The sequence below is a fragment of the Danio rerio genome, chromosome 6 (assembly GCF_049306965.1).
Source record: "Danio rerio strain Tuebingen ecotype United States chromosome 6, GRCz12tu, whole genome shotgun sequence".
In the NCBI taxonomy this organism is placed as follows: domain Eukaryota; kingdom Metazoa; phylum Chordata; class Actinopteri; order Cypriniformes; family Danionidae; genus Danio; species Danio rerio.
In genome coordinates, this window is record NC_133181.1 from 19833543 (window position 1) to 19853896 (window position 20354).

General features: G+C 37.5%; 1 protein-coding gene across 2 annotated transcripts in view; it reads left to right on the forward strand.

Moving 5' to 3' along the window:
- The window catches only part of prkcaa (protein kinase C, alpha, a), a 177822-nt gene extending 157641 nt beyond the window's left edge, over positions 1-20181 (forward strand). The window contains exons 16-18 of one of the 2 annotated variants that reach the window (XM_021476862.3): positions 2403-2510; positions 4387-4527; positions 16552-20181. In XM_021476862.3, the coding sequence (XP_021332537.1) occupies positions 2403-2510; positions 4387-4527; positions 16552-16716 (414 nt within the window). In that variant the 3' untranslated portion in view covers positions 16717-20181. 2 annotated transcript variants of the gene reach the window in all.
- Positions 20182-20354: the final 173 nt, after the last annotated feature.

Sequence of the window (20354 nt, forward strand, 5' to 3'; positions counted from 1 at the left end):
CTGAGGTAAATAAGTGATATCTCTGAACTTTAATTATAAATCTAAATAAAATGCTGCGCTTTCTACCTTCAGTCGCAATGACTTCTGAGACTTCCAGAGCGAGTTTGGTGCTCAAGTCTGCATCAGTGCGTCTTCGATATCAAGCTCATATCCGGGAAGTTTCACGCGTCTTCCGTACTTGGGGTCTTGAGTATTGGAACAGAACTTTGGCAGCTGATGATTACGTTACACGAGGACGCAAGACCGCTGAAGAACGCATATTGAGAAACAGCCAGAATTCTCTGGTCTGATGTGTCACACCCATGGCTTGCTCCCACTCTCCCAATCAGCACTCTCTCTCTCGCCAATCACCTGCACCTGTTCCCTTAATCAGTGCTACTATAAAGCCTCCCCAGGTTCTTCCTACCTTCTCCCTGACTCGCCTTCTTCCGTGGATGTTTCCCCTCTCCAGTGAATGTTTCTTCTATGGTAGTTTCTCCCAAACCTGTGGATAAACAAGCTATCATAAAGGGAAGCAACTTTATGCTATATGTTTGACTGAAGCTTCTTGTTTACATTGTAAACAACATTCCATCTGCTCATCTACAAAGACTATCACTTACCTGCTTCTCCTGTTTATTAATTAACTGCTTGTTTGAATAAATTGATGAAAAGAGATAAGCTTCCTTTTCCCCATCATGTCACCCTGACATGATGAGACTAAAATTAAACTCTTTGGAGAAAACCAGGCACTGCTCATCACCAAGCTAAGACCATCCTACAGTGAAGCATGGTGGTGGCAGCATCCTGCTGTGGGAATGTTTTTTTTCAACAGCAGGAACTGGAAGACTAGTCAGGATAGAGGGAGAGATGAACGCAGCAATGTACAGAGAGAGACAATCCTGAATGAATAACTGCTTCAGAGTGCTCTTGACCTTTTCCAGCAGGACAGTGACCCAAAGCACACTGCCAAAATATTAATGGAGTGGCTTCACAACAACTCAGTGAATGTCCTTGAGTGGCCAAGCCAGAGCCTAGACCTAAATCCTATTGAACATCTCTGGAGAGATCTGAAAATGGCTGTACACTATCGCGTCCGATCCAACCGATAGAGCTTGAGAGGTACTGCAAATAGTAATGGGCAAAAATTCCCAAAGACAGGTGTGCCAAGCTTGTGGCATCATATTCAAAAAGTATTGAGGCTGTAATTGCTGCCAAAGGTGCAACAGCAAAGTATTGAGCATAGGCTGTGAATACTTATGTACATGTTATTTTTTTTCAGCTTTTTTATTTTTAATAAATTTGCAATCATTTCAAAAAAAAATTTTTTAAAGATTTAAATAATTGTCATTATGCTGTATTGTGTGTAGGATTTTGAGGAAATCCATGAATTTAATCTATTTTGGATTTAAGCTGTAACATAAAAAAATTTGGAAAAAGTGAAGCACTATGAATACATGTCCGAATGCACTGTACGATGGGCCTTAATGTTTCAAGATAGTTCTGTCTAAATCTATTAATTTATGCCTGATAAACAAAAACAGGTTATTTAAAAAAAGAGCTTAAAGTCCGCGAGAAATCAAAACTAACCATTTTTGTTAGCTCACATTGCTAGTTTTGTGGTGACCAATTGATCTGTCCATGTCATTAAAAAACATTGTTTGTCCTTCTAATCTTTAATTAAAATCTGAAAATGCACTTTCAGTTTTTTTTTTTTGTTTTTTTTTAGAAATTGGGCATGGCTTGCACATTTAACAATGCTGCACTAACAATCAGTTTTAACAAACAGAAATGATGTGAAGGAGGAGGCTGTTGTTATAACTCTCCCCAAACCCTTTTATCCATCTTTCTGAATGTAATGCCTACTTTACTACATCCATTCAGCTAGGAACTGCGTCACAATCCTAATAAAATAGTGGTCACAGCTTCCGGTTCATGGTATATTTTAATGAAGATGAAGTTAAGAGGACATACTATACTGTATAGTGAGCATCAACACATGATTTTTATTATATATTGTGAGACTTTTCAGGAAGAAAGCGTAATACAATAAATAAGAACAATTTTTGCAACTGAGACCTGACAACTGAACAAGGGAGCTGATTGAGATGCTCCTCTTGTCTGCAAGTGTTGATTTACTGCCATGTGATTTAGATGATTAGATATTTATATTTACGAGTAAACAGGAGTACCTAATAAAGTGGCAGGTCAGTGTAAGGTTTTACATATAAAAACTATGATAGGGTTACTTTGTCCAGGCATAATGATTGTCTTTCCCGTGGTATTTTAAGATAGCATGCTTCTAGTAAATTCTATAATGTCACATTTGCACGAGTTTTAAAACACAGATTTATTATCAGACTTTGTAGTTTGTAATAATTTACTTTAATATGATACTAACTGAGCTTTTTTTCTATTCTTAGCCTCCATTTGATGGTGAGGATGAAGATGAACTTTTCCAGTCTATTATGGAACACAATGTCTCCTACTCTAAAACCTTGTCCAAAGAAGCAGTGTCCATCTGCAAAGGGGTGAGTTTTCAGTCTAAGCCAGCACAAAATTCACCAGATACTTTATTCTTTTTACAGATATCTTGAATCTTAAGCTTCGGAACAGTTCTGCAGATGTTCTTATGAATCAAAGATCATTTTAACAAAATCTGCTAATATTTGAAATCAATACAGTATATGTTCAAAGCAGTGGAATTGGGAACCACTGCCCTAAAGAATGTTCAATGAAAATTACTAAAATGTAGAGAAAAGGAAAATTGTTCCTTGTATTTCTGGTACTACTTTTAATCAATTATATTGCACACATCTTCGCAGAGCCCATCAGAAATTCACTGGAGGAGCTGATCCAATTTAGATAAAAAGCTCATGAACCCCTGGTTTCATTTTTAATAACAGTCTTATCAGGGTTTAGGCTTCCTTTTGCCATGGATCCAGCCTGTTGTTATTAAATTCAGTGTCAGTATGACTAAAGACTAAAACTTTAATTATTTTACCTTGCCAGATGTTTAGAATGCAAGAAAAACAGATCTCTTTTTTTCTCACTTAACCACTGTGATACACCATCCGGTAGTGTTTATTATTTTCAACATCTTTATTAAATGACATCAACAAAGACATTTCAAGATTCAGTACTTTTGGCTCTTTTGTCTATATACTGTAGATATCAACTCCCTTTTTTGTGTCTTCACAATTCTACATATATTTTTACTGTATGATGCATATCTGTAAACATCACTGACAAAATACTGATACTGTGACAGTGTTATGATAAAGTGATTGCATGCATAAACTAGCCAAGATTCAATTCAATCTCAATTCACCTTTATTTCTATAGCGCTTTTACAATGTAGATTGTGTCAAAGCAGCTTCACATAGAAGATCATAGTAAATTAAAATAGTGTAGTCCAGTTTTCAGTGTTTAAGTTCAGTTCAGTTTAGCTTAGTTCAGTGTTATTTGATAATCACTACTGAGAGTCCAAACACTGAAGAGCAATCCATCGATGCAGATTCCAGACACCAATGAACTACATGGCTGATTTTGCTTTGAAGTCTTTTTTTTTTTTATTTATGTTTTTAAAGAACAAAATAACATAAAATTGGAGTAACATTTTAGAAAGAACTTTCATCAAGGTGAAAGATAAATGTTTAATTTCCACATATTGAATTTGTCATTACAACTCAAGGTGCTTTTAGAAATGTCAGTGGAAGCAAGACACAACATAAATAATGATCTGCATCATCACATTGTCTGACTTTTATATAGTTATCTCTCACCTTCTGTCTTTCGGTCAGTGTAAGTTCATCTGTTTTCATTTCTGGGCATTATTGGAGTGTGTGTGTGCGTCTTTGTGTGAGAATTTATGTCTTGTAAGCTGTGCCACTTACTAATAGATATATAGTGGCTGTCAGAAGCTGACCCAGAAAAGTCCACGACCATAGGGTGATAATGAATTACACATTTTCCTGAAGCCAGTTTTCCAGACAAATTTAAGTCACCATTTAATCTCTTTTAAAAACAGGGTTAGTTGTTGGTTGAATCACATACTGTACAGCAGGGGTGTCCAAAGTCGGTCCTGAAGGGCTGGTGTCCTGCTGAGTTAAGCTCCAACCTGCTTTAACACACCTGCCTGGAAGTTTCTAGTATATCTAGTAAGAGCTTAATTAGCTGGTTCAGGTGTTTTTGATTAGGGTTGGAGCTAGCTAATATTTCCAGGACACCGGCCCTCCAGGACCGAGTGTGGACACCTCTGCTGTACAGCATTTTAATAGTCAGCTCAAAGTTATATTATATCCAAAACATTTGTGTGAACTGTCCATGCAACTTGTCATGTTGTTTCTCACTTTAATAAAAGTTCATGAAACGATTGTAATGATTACAATTCGTCTTGTGTCTCAGCTGATGACCAAACACCCTTCAAAACGCCTGGGCTGTGGTCAAGAGGGTGAGAGAGATATTAGGGAACATGCTTTCTTCCGTCGCATTGACTGGGATCGCCTGGCAAACAGAGAAGTACAGCCTCCATTCAAACCCAAAGTGGTAAGACAATTCTTGCAGGACTATTCAGTTTTATTTTATATGTATCCATGTGAACAGATGAAAGTGCTTTTAATGTGAAAAGTCATGTATTATTTGATGATTAGTCAAACGTTATCTCACTCGTTGTGTGAATACAGTTGTCAGCATGTTGCATTTATTTCAGTTTATTGAAAATTGTTGCCCAGTGGTATCATGTACAGTAAAAAAAAGAAAGAAAGAAAGCCCAATCAATGTGATATATTATATAGTATACAATCTTTAAGGCTTTGTATGCAACTAGCAGTAATGGACCAATGTACCTATAAAATGATTCTGAAATTGGTACACTAAAAAATGCTGGGTTGTTTTAACCGAAATATGGACAAACCTTAATCCTTGGTTAAAATTTTGGGCTCTATTTCAACAATCTAGGCGCAAAGTCTAAAGTGCAAGGAGCAAAAGCATCAAGGGCATGTCCGAATCCACTTTTGCTGTTTTAAGGACGGAAAAATACGCTTTGCGCTGCGGCACATGGTCTAACAGGGTTGTGCTTGTTCTCTTAGTGAGTTATGGTTGTGTTAAACAATCAAGAGTCTCATCTCCTATTGCCTTTAAGAGTTAGGTGCGTCCCACCTTGGCACATTTGCTATTTATATAACAGACTTTGTAAGTGTGAAAAACTGAACGCTTCACTAGTGAGAAAACAGATAAACAGATCATCTCTTTCGTGGATAAGGAAACGGTGTTGTATGCACAGATATCCATTAATCTACATAATTAATTTATTTTGTTAAGCGCAAAGATTTGTTTATAAACTATTTCTAAATTCAGTTCTAATTTCCAGCAAACTAATGAATGAAAAGTAATAATAAAGTGTGCTCAAAAAAACACTCTGGTTACTAAAGTAACCCTCGGGGAACTTCAATGCTATAAGTGGATTTTATCCACATATGGGGATTTGGTTCTGAAAGCCAATTGTCTGAGTATGTAAACAAGCCAATTAAGTCCCAAATTAATAATGAAAAGCACAGCGAAAGCAAGATGCAGCAACCTTTTTAAGCTGAAGAGACTGATATCTACATCTAAGGAACAATCATTATGGCGATGCAATATAGCATTTCCGTTCCCCGAGGGTTACTTTAGTAACCAGAGCGTTGCCCTTCAGATGGGGAACTTCAATGCAATAAACGGATTTAATCCACGTATGGGGAAATGTCTGGAAAACGCCATGATGACTGCACCTTACCTTCGCCTCCGATGAGAGAATAGCCAGACATAGCGTGAGCGCACCTGCATTATAGAGAGGTACAGATTTCCAATGTGATTCCCTGGCCCTTACTTATTTTTATGAGCTGTAAAACCCGCTCTCCATCTCGGCTGGAGGTACCGGCTTGATTGCATCCTTTGCCTGGAGGACAGCAATCTCCTCTCGCAAGACAGGGGTGGACAGGGGGCTGACCCCAGTGTAATACACACCTGTGAACTTGGGGGTTGTTTTGCGAATTGAATCACGTAGCCGAGGGCCCGGCCCTCCAGCGGGGAAAGAGCAAATTCCCTCTTCTCGGATGACCTGTCTCAGGTACGCTTCGCGGTCCATTACTGTACTTAACGCTGCCTTGGGCAGGGGGGGCTGCCTGCTTTTGAGGTGCTTGATGCGCCCCCTTCGCCGGAAACGCGGGCGGGGCAGCTCTCGTAGGCGGGCTACGAGATGTGGATGGCTCGGCGGGCTGAGCAGGCTTATGGTCCTGCTAATAGATGACATTACCCATCACATCAAACAGGCCAGCCTGGGATATGGGGGAGTCAAGAAAACGGACTTTGTTGACTCTACGCATATCAGCCAGGTTTAGACAGATGTGGCACTCCTGAACCACTAATGTGGACATTGTCCTCCCCATTGCACACGCAGCAGACTTAGTGGTCTGAAGAGCATAGTCGATTGCGGTGCGGAGCTTGCGAAGCAAGCTTCAGGGGGTCAGTTCCACCCTCGTGCAGCTGGGCCAGCGCCTGCGCTTGATATCGCTGGTAGGTCACCATAGCATACAAGGCGGAAGCAGCATGGCCCGCAGCCTTGTAAGCTCTGGCACCGAGAGAGGCAGATTACCTACAGGCTTTTGACGGGAGACGAGGCGGACCATGCCAAGAAGAGGCGCTACTCAGACAAAGATTGACCGCAAAGATTGACTCGACCTAAGGAATTGCCTCATAGCCCCTGGCTGCTCCACCGTCAAGAGTGGGGAGGGCGGAGGGACACACAGCATGGACAGAAAAAGGTGCCCTCCAAGACTGCGTGAGCCTACTGTGCACCTCCAGGAAGAAGGGGACGAGAGGCTTCGAAGGCTTGGCCCTCTTGTCCTCTACGTAGCACCCATCTAGTCGGTCCAGCCGCAAAGCTGGGGGATAAACCATCTCTAACCCCACGGCCGAAGCAGCCCGGGAAAGCACGACTAACATGTCCGTTTCAGGATCCGTTTTGACATCGCTCACCTGCCCGAAAGGGGCTAGCGGGTCTGGATCCTCGTCGAACAATGAAAGCCCACCCTCCGATGCAGCAGTGGATGTCTGGTCCCCAGTGTCATCGAACGTAAGGGCTACCATCTGGTTAGACGGATCGCTTTCTCTGCTCAAAGCTTGGATGGAGCAATTGGAGGAGTGGGAGGTCCGCGGGCCCAAAGGCAACCGATAACCTCCCACTGGAACCCTCAGCTCTGCGCAATAGCTCGCTGCAGTGCAGGGGACAGCTGTGGTGGTTTGCCCTTTTGCAAGGGCTAGCCGCGATCTTAACTGCGCAACAAACATGACATCATAATGATGACATGAACTGCCCGCGAGCACCGCATCAACATGCTGGACCCTCAGACATGCAACGCAGTGCTCGTGCCCATCATCCGAGGACAGGAAAGCACAGCATCCAGAAACTCACGGTCGGAGCGTCATCCTGAAAAGGACATGCTGCACAACTGTTTTAGCTCTCTTAGTAAAATTTGCAACTTTGAACGCACCACTCTGTAGGAATGGACCCATAGAACGCCAGGCAAGGGAGAAGCCCAGCTCGACGTCTGCTGCCGCGTGTACACACTCTGGACCAGGAGACCGCTCTCGTTCGCTTAAAATTGCTGGATATCAGCTGGAGGAACCCTCATCGACTCTCTCAAAAGGCTGTAGAAGTCTCTAAAGTGAAAAGGTTGCATCTTCTTGCTTTTGCTGTGCTTTTATGCTAAATTAATTGCAACAAGCATCAGGTGAGCAAGCTGACGCTGCCAATACGTTTGGCATTTAATTGGCCCATTTACATACTCTTTCAGACAATTGGCTTTCTGAACGAAATCCCCATACGTGGATAAAATCCACTTATAGCACTGAAGTTCCCCTTCCAGGGAAAGTGAGTTATATTCAAACACGTTCTATGCCCCATATGGTCTCAAATGTGACAAGTGGACAAATCTAGTCTTGTTTTTAATAAAAAATATAAATAAATATGCATATAATAAATAAATAAAACAATAGTACAATAATACAATATACAATACACAAAAGCAAGATGTCGTGAATAACTAAAAAAAGCCCCCCGAGATGAAGAAGGCATGGAGTGGTAGTGGTATTCGTAGTGGTTTTTATATTTATTTTATTTTATATTTATTCCTTTAATTCTTTTTCATTTGTACAGATGTTTGCGTATTGCTATATATCCTCTGTGTTTCGAGCAACGTGTAAATGAGGCGCACAACTAACGCACTGTTCGCTGGACTTTAGACCTGCTTACATCTGGTCAATTGCACAGTCTATTTTAGTTCCTCAAAATAGCAACGCACCAACAATGTGCCATAACACGCCTTTTTTCTAGACTGGAAGACCCAGGAGTCCACAAAGTGGCACAAATTAATTTGCTACTTAAACAATGTGGAGGAAAATGGGAAAATTAAGGTTGCAATGGTCTGAAAATAGCAACACGTTGGAGCAAACCCGAGGCAAGCACGTCTTGTACCTCGTTGCACCTTATTGTGTTTGATAGGGCCCTGTAAATTAAATGTAAAATACACATTTTAACCCAGCTGTTTAAACTAAATTGTCCATTAAATCAGTGTTTTTCAACCATGTTCCTGGAGGCCCACCAACACTGCATGTTTTAGATCTCTCCTTTGTCTGTCACACCCAATACAGACCTCTCAGTCTCTGCTAATGAGCTGATGATCTGAATCAGGTGTGTTTAGTTAAGGAAACATGGGCTGCGTCCGAAAACGCATATTTCCATACTATATAGTATGCTAAAATCAGTATGCTAGCCAAGTAGTATGTCTGAATTCCAAAAACAGTATGCAAGAAGTACCCGGATGACTTGCTACTTCAGGCGAGATTCTGGAGTGTGCATCCCATGCACGCTGCGCTATCCCATGATGCCCTTCATGAATGGAAGTAAAGCGACACAACTGACTTAGGTGGGTCATGTGACCCTGACAAAATAGCGGATGTAGTACGTACAAATTGCATTCATACTTTTCACATTCATACTGTATAGAACGTACTTTTCTAACGGCCGAGTAGTACGTTTAAATTCAAATGCAGTACCTACTGAGTAGTAGGCGGCTTCAGACGCAGCCATGGAAAATTTGCAGAGTTGGTGGTCCTCCAGAAACGTAGTTGAGAAACACTAGGAGAAGTCTAGATGTCTTCATTTAACCAGTTGGTTCAGCTTGTTGCCATATATTATATATTACAGTATAATAGTCAGTAATGCATATAGTTAAGTTGTGTTGAGTTGAAATTAGATGAAGTACACTGTGCTCCATCAAAATATTGTGTTCGCAATCACATATTTCTCAAGTAGGTATACTACGATTGTAATTGAATTTACTTTGACCATTAGAAAAGTACATTCTTTATAGTATGAACATTAGGTATGGAATTTGGATGTACTACATCTGCCAGGTCATCATGGCCATGTTAGCTGCATTGCTTTACTTTAGAAATTCTGTCACGTGGCCTGATGACATAGTGTCCACTGGATGTGCACTTCAGAATCTTGCTGGAAGTAGTCAGTCATCTGGGTGTTTCTCGTCAGCTTTTATTTCAAATGCTGTCAATTCAAACATACTACTTGGCTACTTGGATACTGTTGTTCACATACTATATAGGGAAGAATGTGATTTAGGACGCACTGTACATGTCTCATAACCTCTAACTATAGAAAATAAGAAAAAACAGGAGATGCAGATGTAGAAACGTAGATTTTTGAAGTCAAATTGCTCGCTTAATGTACTAAATAATATAACTATTTCCATCAATGCAAAGGAATGTTACATTGAAATTTGTGGTGTAATAACAAATCTAGTTGTTTGTATTGCAAGGCCAATACTTGTCTTTAAATTAAATGTGGAAACTAAAAATGTTTAAACATATAGTCAAGACCTTAAGTGTGTGCTGCCTTCAAGATTTGGAAAAATTAAGGTGACCATGTTTCGGTATTAAGGAATTTTCAGTGTTCTCACTGTTCAATTTTTGGAATATTATGGAATTTAAAAGGACTGTTCCAAACAAGTTAGGGAAATAAATTTTAAAAATGTCCATGTCATGGAATATCAAAGTAGTTTTTTTTTCTCATTTTAAATTAGATTGTCTATTTATCATATGTAAAATGTTCAATACATATACTGTAGATTTTTATAGTTTTCTATATATGTTTCAAATGTTTTGCCTATAGTTATGGTTAATCTTTTTGTTAGTATCATGTTATTGATTTCCCTCTTGTCAACTGAAAATCCTTTAATTCAAATGCAGTCACAAGGTTGCACCTGTTAAAATACTGCAGCTTTTGTGTCTGCTCGGTGCTCAACACAGCAGCTGCATGTGCATTATTCATCTTATTTTGCAATGTGGAAGTTAGATATTAACTGCAAACACATTTTAGACTGATTTCTTTGCTGCTATGGGTAAATGAGTTGAAATAATAAATGTGACCCCGGACCACAAAATCAGGTTTATTCTTCATCTAAAAGCTGAATTAAAAAGCTACCCATTGATGAATGTTTTGCTAGGACAGTATTTGACTGAGATTCATGAGAATCTGAGTGTTAAAATATCTACAAATAGAGAACATTGCCTTTTAAAGTTGTTCAAATTAGGTTCTTAGCAATGCACAATACTAATCAAAAGTATTTTTTGTATTTGTATGGAGTCTTCATGTATCTATATCATTCTATTGATTTTAGACAAAAGACAAATCAATACATATAATGTATTTTTGGCTTTTACTAAAAATACACCCATGAAACTCGAGACATAATGAAAAAATACTTGAGTCCAGGCTCATAAATGACAGTAAACAATCCAACAACGTGTACTGTACTTCAGAACATGCTGTTTGTGGCAGTAATTTAAATTTTTGAAGTAAATTTTTTAAAGATAAGCTAAAAAATAAACAAATAAATAAAACAAACAAGCAGAATGAGTTATTTTGTTTGCCTAAAATTCATTACCTTTCCTTTTGCAATTGCAATTTTTTAGTTTAAAATTTGCCAAGGGATAAAACCATTATGGTAAATCACAACACTGAAATAAGTCTCTAATTCTGGGATTTCAGCCCTGCTCCTGCGGACATGAAAAGTTTATTTCCAACCTGCTTCAGCACATCTGCACATACAGTAAATTAGCAAATGATCTTAAAAAGCCTAATTTGCTGCTTTAGGTGCCTCAGGACCAGGATCAGAAGACCTCTGCTCTAAATAACTAAATCCTTTAAATAACTCTAAATATTAAACACTGAATTAACATTACCTGAAATACAATTATTGAATTTAATAATAAAATTATAAACTGTAATAATCTAGGATGTTGTCACGGGACTTGTGGAAAGAGAAAGAGGTGCACTGAAAATCATCCTGACACACATTAATCATAATCATATGCCTGTCCTGATGAATGCTCGTTGGTATTCTGTGCCTCTTGATATTTGCTCTGATAATTCAGTAATTCTTTTTCCACTGTTATTTGGTGAAACGTGTTATGAATTGGAATAGCTTTTCTGAGGCAACGCCTGTGGAGGAAGTGATAATATTTTGCCAAGATATTAAAAGGACTGAGATAGAGCCATTTGTCATATTAAATAGCTTAGATTGTCCTTGTTATGGATGTGTGTGTGTGTGTGTGTGTTGTATGAGAAAGAGAGGGAGAGAGATGGATGGATAAGCTGCGAAAGCAGTCTGCATACATATATATGACTTCTAAAGTGGGTCATGCTGTAGTTGTTTCCCCTTCACAAGCACACATGCTATCAAACACATACATCATCGAATAGAGCATTCTGTCACATCACTGGGGACAAAACAGAAAATAAGTGAGGGCTTGGAACATCTTGAGTATTTATGTGTGTGCTTGTGTTGTGTTGCAATGTTCTAGTTTTTGTTCCTCTGTTTTTAAGTGCATGTGTTATGGACATCACCTGTCACTTTTAATATTTTGTGTTTGTTTGTTTTCAAAAAAACTCCCTGATGTCCCCTCAGGACATCCTGAAGCTGAACTGCAGCCTCTTCTCATGGTCAAAAGTAGGCCATATACAGACCCTGTGTGTCTATTACACACTAATGGTGGGGGTTAAACAGGCTTAATTCAGTACAGCCATCATTTAAACCATTTAGCTGATCATTAGTTCCACTACTGACATTGGCAGTGCCCTACATGGATCTCTGTGTTGAAAAACTGCAGTCTTTGTTAATGTGTGATTATGGCAGTTGTAGGTTTAAATAAATGATCTGTTTTCATTATGTATATTTGTTGAGGTGGTCAAGAACTGAACTAGTTTCTGCCTCAGTTTCCTATCATTGAGATGGGATGGGAAATTCTGCTTTATAAGAGAGCATGACACAGTCATTTACATGTGACCAGTGCTGGAGTCACCATTCATCTCCTTTCAGATATCATACAATGAGAGGGGGAGGGGTGACTTCTATTTTAAGGCACATCTTGAGCTGTACGTCATATAGAATCTGGCAGCTTCGCAAAAGGAAACTCCATATCCTTATCCTTCTGTCCTTCGTAGGACTGTTCATGTGTGTGTACAAGTATGCAAATTGGGCGTGCAATTTGGTTAAAGATATTAATTACATGATATGCCAAGTAAGAATTATAATAAATTGTTAATAGTTACATATATTAACTTTTTAAATTGTAATCATTTTATAAATGTACACATTCATCAGATGGTTATTGTGTGACCTGCTGCTCTACATTTTCTCCAATATTTGGAACATTTCTTGTTGAAGAGATATTTGACCATTAATGAAAAATGTCTCATTCACTCTCGTGTAGCTCAACATCCGTTAGACTTAGTTTAATCTCCAAAACAAAACAAATACCATAACATTTTATGATGAACTGATTCATTTTTAGCTTTTAATCATATAAAACATGCAGCCAATGCAAAATTGTATTATTTTGTACAATATTGTACAATTGTACAATATTATTAAAGCATGAGAATTCTTTTGTGCACAGCTAAAACAAAAAAGATGACCTCATTCAACAATTACTTCTCCTCAGTGTCAGTATACATTCATGAGCACTGTGAACAAATCTATACCCCAGATGGCTACGCATGACTTCTTCTGTTTGAAACAAAGCACCGGGACATCTGAGGTATGTCACCAGCAGCGTGACAAAACGTAAAAGACCATAAAGAGCTCTCGTGAACTTGCTCCCTATACTGACACGGTGGAAGAGAAATGTTGAGTAAAGTTATTTTTCTTATATGCGCTCATAAAGCATTCTCATTGATAATATGATAATATTATCTTAATAGATTGATAATAGTTGTATTGAACTACAAAAAATACAGTACATGGATTGTTTTGGGTATTTTTCTGGATGTTGAACTGTTGCTATCAACATTATGGGGGATCAGGGAGTTCTCAGATATCCTCTAAAAAAGCGTAGTTTGTTTTCCAAGGATGAATGAAGGTCTCAGGCGGTTGGAACGACATGAGAAAATAATAATTATTGACTATTTAATTTTTTTGGTGAACTAACCCATTAAGTAGCACTGAATACATAGAGCTGGGAAAATAAGTATTGAACACATCGTCATTTTTTTTTTCAAAATACATATTGCTAAACGTGCTGTTGATTTAGATTTTTTCTCAGATGTTGGTACCATCCAAAGAAATCCATATATTAAGTTTTGCATAATAAAATGAAATATAATAGTATACTGCCCTTCATCACTGTATATTATTATTAGTTGATTCAGTCCATCATCTACATTACCCGGATGATGAAGATGAAACCAGGGTGGACATTCCGTCACGACATTGATCCCAAACACAGCCAAGGAAACTCTCAAATGGTTTCAGAGAAAGAAAATCAAGCTCTAGAAGGCCCCAGCCAATCACCTGACTTAAATCTAATATAAAATACAAATTAAAGATCAGATTTGGAAGACGAGACCCACAGAACCATCAGGATTTTTACACTTTGTTGAAAACTCACACCTGAACTATTCATGTGACTTCATTCTCCATATGAGAGGCATCTTTAATCTTAAAAAAAAACTTTTATATAAAGTAGTAAATACATTTGAATACATTTCTTTTATTGTGTCATTTCATTGTTATAACACAACTCGTTTTTCAGATTTTTTTTTTTACAGGTATGTTTGTATTGTTTGGTTTTTTACCAAAATTAGGTTGAATTCCATGTCATCAGCTACTTTAGAAATATTACTTGTTCAGTACTTATTTTCCCCGCTGTACATTGTATAAGGGAATGAACTAAATAGCAATTAAGTGTCAGGTATTAATGTAATGACTAACTAACTAGGTTATGTGTCAGGTATTTAGAGAGTCAAATTTGCGATATTATCATAGAAAACAGAAGGAATGAAAGCTCCCCATTGATTCTAAAGAATCTAACAAATAAATACTATTTCATATTACATTCACACTTAGTTTAACTAATCATGGGCAAAGGTACTGTCATGTTTGGCTTCCACAGCTGTGTCCTCCAAACCAGTTGAGCAATGCATCATCCAGATGAAGAGGAAGTAGGGCATATAATCTGAAATCTGAGGAGTGTTAATCTGTGCATTGGACATGAAGCAATTGGGAACAGAAGAATAAATATAACATTGCATATTTCCTACATACTAAACACTTAAAAGTATCTTTTTTCCAACCACAGACAAATCAGTAAGTATATGGACCCTTTTTACAAGCCTGTTATGATGTGTTTAGCAGTCATCAGCATCTAAATCCTTGAAAGTTTTTAAAGAGCCCCTATTATGCATTAAATAGGGTATTGTTAGTTTTGGGGGGTCTCCAACAACAGGCTGATATGCATGCAAGGTCAAACAGCACTTCCATTGTCTTATAATATGCATTTATTTTGACCTAATAATCCCATTCGTTCAGCGATTCATTTGTTCCCAAACCCCTCTTTAGCGCAAAGCTAATCTGCGCTGATTGGTCCGATGACCAGTCTGTTGTGATTGGTCAACTGCGTTCAGAGCGAAACAGAGAGAAACACCCACCACAGTTATTAACAATTTTGAGGTAACGTAGAGTGCAGATAGAATGTATGAACCCAGTTCTGGAGTGCATTAAAGCAATGCAGTTTAACACCAGCATATTGCTCTATTCATAACCATAAATAAAAACAGTGACACACATTCAATATTAATCCACACAGTGGCAAAAGCTGAACTATTTTGAAACTTGACCGCCACATGTATGTAAGAACCGCTGACGGTGGCAACGACAAACGGCAGTAGATTGCGAGCTCACAAACTAGTTTAAATCTGTCAACAAAGCGGCACGAATCACGTTTTAAATGTGGTTTAGACATGATATAAGATTATAAAGAGTTAACCAGATACACTACAAGTGGTTACAAGTAACAAAACACAATTAAATACATAATTTGCTAGCTAGAGAAAACAAGGGGGCAACCATTTTAATCACACTTACTTACACTTGTGAAATGGAAAAAGAAACTGGTCCATGAACTGTGTACTGTAAAGTTCATATCAAGCTCTGACAAAGTCCCATACATCAGTAGTCTTTTCTAGTCCTTCCTTTAACAAACGGCCTAGGAATCCCCCGTTGTAAGAGTGTAGATTGCTAAAGCACTTGTCAGAAAAATGACGAGAACACAGCACAAAGCTGGGGCTACAATGCTGAGGTATTTTTACAAAAATCAACTTCAACTACTGACTCTTCAAAGCCTCTTCACATGTTTGGGTAGAGAAAATAACGCTAACCCTCACACTTCAGAGCACAGCATCTTCGAGACATGATTCATTCGGGATCTGCTATAGTGTTTGTGGGTGGGGCCGGGTGTTTAAATTTTCCTGGGTCTGCATGGGCGGGGCTTGAGTTCGGTATCGACGTCACGTCAACATGGCTAAAGACTCATTACCGGATCGATTCATTCAAACTACTACGAGTCTACTCTTTTATAGATGAATCAATAGTTTTGAACACTGTGCACTTTAAAATTTAAGCCTTAGCTGGTTATTTCACTTCACTTAGAGCTCTGTTACATACTGCATTGAAGATCATTTTCAAAAACCCATAATAGAGGCTTTTTAATATTTAGATTTTTTTTTTAAGGTATGAACATTTATATGTATTTATGTGTGCATTATATTATCTTTGCTTCACATTACAAAAAACAAATTACCGCTTGTGCGAGTTGTTTCTAATGCAGCATCTATGGTGCAGGAAAATAAATTTGATGTTGTTCTCTCCTTTGGCTTCGGTCATCAGTCCTTTTTCTAAGCATCTATACAAAATAATTGAGGGGTTTTTTTTTCTTTTATTATTTGAGCAAATAAGAAAAAGATTATTTGTTGTGCCCTCCCATTCACTGGGCTCTAAGTTTTCCCTTCTGCTACTGAGAAATCTGAAAATGTGAAAAGGGTCTATTGTGCAATATCTAAATTGCCAGCTTTTATCTATGTGATCTGTGCTTAAAAAAATTATATTTTCTGTGTGTAATCCTATTGTATGTTACAGATTTGTCAAACAATATTATTTCATTTTCTTTTTTGTTTTATAGTGTGGAAAGGGGGCAGAAAACTTTGACAAGTTCTTCACTCGCACACAGCCACAACTGACCCCTCCTGACGAGCTGGTTATTGCCAACATCGACCAGGCTGATTTCGATGGATTTACCTTCGTCAATCCTCAATTTGTCCATCCCTCCCTTGTCAACACTGAATAAAAAAGGGGAAAGAAACAGCGAATGAATGTGAATCTACCTACTACCCCAAAACTCTACCCATACCTTTACCCTTTTGTGTCAAAAACTTTAAACCAAAACCACAATTATCTCAAACTATGTTTTATTTTTGGTTAAAATCATTTTTTGTCCCATTTTTCACGTCATTTCAGTGTAGGCCAGTCGAAGAGTTTACCTTAGTGGTTGAAAAGAGATTGAGAGATTCTTTTTTTAAATCAGACTTATACTTAACCTCTAGTTAGGAAGGGCTGTTTACTTCTTAAACTGGCTGCGTGATTTTTGTCCACACTGATTTTTAAAGACTAGGAGGCCATCTTATTTCAAGCCACTTGTGGCCGACATATGATTTCACCATTAATCCCATATCAGACACAGAGTTGTGCGCTTCCTAAGACAGTCTTCCCATTCAGGATTTCTTATCGCCAAAGCCGGTGGGGTTTCTGTCTTCCCCTTAGCACTAAACCAATTGAACCATTTACAGAAGTATATGTGGTGTCAGTTTTAGCACTCCAGTGGAGTCCAGTGTTTCTCATTGGATATGTCGTTAAATGTTTTAAAATAATAATACTGTTTTAAAATAAAATACTGAACATCTCTCAGTCTAATATTTGCACATATTTCAGGTATGACATGACAACTTGGCACTCCAGTTTAACAATTTGTATTTTTTTGTTCTATGGTTAAAAAAATAATAATAATAATAATAATAATAATCTGTGCCAAGAATTGCCACAATCCACAAGCATACAAAGCTTTGAATGAGTGATATGTTGATGAAAGTTTATGAAATTAGGTTATTTTCAAATAGTATATGTTGGTGCATATAAAAAAGTTTTATTTTAGCGTAAACAAAGTTACACTTAAAAAAAAAAACAATAATATAAATGTATTACCTCATTATCCCTTTAATTCACAAGTGTTTTTAAAAGATTATCTGGACAACAACCTGGGAACATGAGAAATCTTTTTGTATGTGTGTTTTGCTTTATAAATGCTGAGAGATTGAAGAGTCTGTATTTAAATCCAGCTATAATTAAGCCAATTCTTAATTAGCATAGAGGTGAAAATAAACACAGTACCTGCAGAATAACCTTTACATCATTATGTTTGGATTAAACATAAATGATTGTCAAAATGTAACATCACTGAGTCACATTTCCCCTCTTGCTGCTTCAACATTTTGGTAATACTTAATAAAGGCTGAACAGTTTACTACCAACATTACAAGTTGCATTACAAAGGTGATATTTCTGTGTCATTGTGGCAAATTTACAACTGAGGGATCAGAATGAAAGTGGATTTGCATTATCATAAAATTGAAGGACAATTATTAGCCAGTTTACATGTTTTTGGTGACCTTTATAGTCCACTTTTATGCTCATTGTTCCTTTTAAATGTGTATTCTTTGTGGTAAGCTCGTCATTACACAGTCAGCTAATATATTCAGGTAGATATTTGTGTAATTCTTGTCATCATTGGTGTGTACTGTACGCCTTGCCATGGAAATGATCTTGTCGTTTGCATAATGAAGTCATTTACAAATGTGCTTTCGCCATTCAGTTCTTATTTTGTATGTTTTACCCTTGTCAAAACACCTTTGCTTTTGGCTGTTCTGTGTGACCAGATTGTATTCCATGATTTTGAAGTGTGAGCTGACTGGCTGCTGTTCTAATGTGGGCTGACAACCTGCCTGTGCTTGCATGTTTGGGTACAAAAAAAAAAAGGATCTGCTTGAAAAAGAATTGTGTGTATTTATGAAGAATGTTTTGTTACGGAAATCGACTTTATAAGATTAATACAGCATGGAATATGAACAAGGCAGATATATTTAAATATATGAAATTCTCAGTAGTCTAACACTGAGTTTCATTTTAATATTTATATTGAAGTTTGTGATAGAGTTGAAATGTCCTTCCCATCTTTTACTGATCTTAGACTTAATAAGTAACAGAAATTATTTAGTACATTTTAAAATTAGAGCAAAATCATCAGATTGATTTAATTTTTAATCACATGCTATGAGTTTTGTTCTAGATCTAATGTATGTGCCAGTTTAATGTCGTTTTTTGCCACAAAACTTTAGGTGTTTGAGAATTGGCACCATCTTTATTTAGATCAACTCACTTGTCTTTTTTGTTTCTGTGATTGTTGTGAGTTTTAGCATTTTAAAGATGCATTTACTGCGGTAGGAACCCTCTAGTGCTACAGTAAACTATCTTTGTTGAACTCTTATGCAAAATCCCATCTATTTTTCTTTCTTTTGTTGGGTGTCTCCAAAAACCTGCTTTACATCAGTGCCGTGCTGAACCCAGCAGGAACAGTGTTGCACTGTGTAGCCACAATGAAGATTGCCAGTATTCAATCCAGTATTTTGTGCACTAGTCTCATGTAGCTGTACTGTTTACTCTGAATGCTAATACTGCTCCTGAGACTGCAGTAAAGCATCTCATGCTGTGTGTATTTGCCATTCAATCATGTGCACTACCTTAGCTGTTGTAAAGAACGTTGCATAGCTATTCAAAAAAAAAAAAAGAAAGAGTTTAATGTGGCATGCTTTGAGTTTCCTTTACTGTAAAATGATCCACATGCCTTATCCACTCCTTTTGCTATTCCTGTGCTGCTGAATGAACGATTGATTATATGAACAAAATAATCATTCAACTGATAATGTGTTGCTTGTTTCTTTGCTTCATGTATTTAGCATTCATTGAATTGTTAGCTCACTCCAAATTTTTAATCTTGTGGTCATGTTGTTTTAGTCTCATGTTCTTCTGTGGAGCACGAAAGAAGATATTTTGAAGATGCTTGGAAATGACTGACTTCCAGACACTCAGAAGTCAGAATTTCTTCTTTTTCTGTTCCACTGAAGAAATAAAGTCACGTGGGTTGATAGATTATGACAGAATGTTCATTTTATGTAGTCTGCTCCCTTTGTCATCTATTAATTATTCAATCTTAATTGTTTTTGACACCCAAATTATAAGAAAAGTCTAGTTATGTTCCCCAATAAACAGTGATTTATTTATTTGTGTTTCTGTACTTTTGTGCTTGTCTAAGAGGAAGACAAGAATGTTGTTCTTCTTTTTACCCCTTCTTTTTTCAATATTTGTGTTGGTCGTAGATTTTTACACCATCATGCTATCCTTTCTTTTTTTTCATGTTTAGGTTTTTCACCTGTTTTATATCCATGCTTTTCATTCTTCATTTGGTGGACAGAATCAACAGAATGCCTTATTTTGCTCTCTTTCTGTCTTTCAAATAGCATGTCCCTGAATGAAACCCAAAGCAGCATCGCTGTTCTTATACATAAATCAGTAAATCTAGTAAAAATGTTGTAATTTGTAGCGGTGTGTTTTCCAACCTTTGTTGTCTTAACAGAATCTATGCTTTTTCCATGTTGTCATTTATACCTAATGTACGATGTTGCAAATAAAGAAGGGGAAAAGTGACAGTTGGTCTGCGCATGTATCCCTTCTTGAAAATGAAGCTGCCACTGACTGTGGTGATCTGTTATCTTGTCTCATGCATTAGAGCTGGGTACAGATAAAATTTTCATGTTCGGAGAGTGGAAAGCAGCATAAAATGGATATTCTTAATATTTCATCCTACAGCTCAGGACA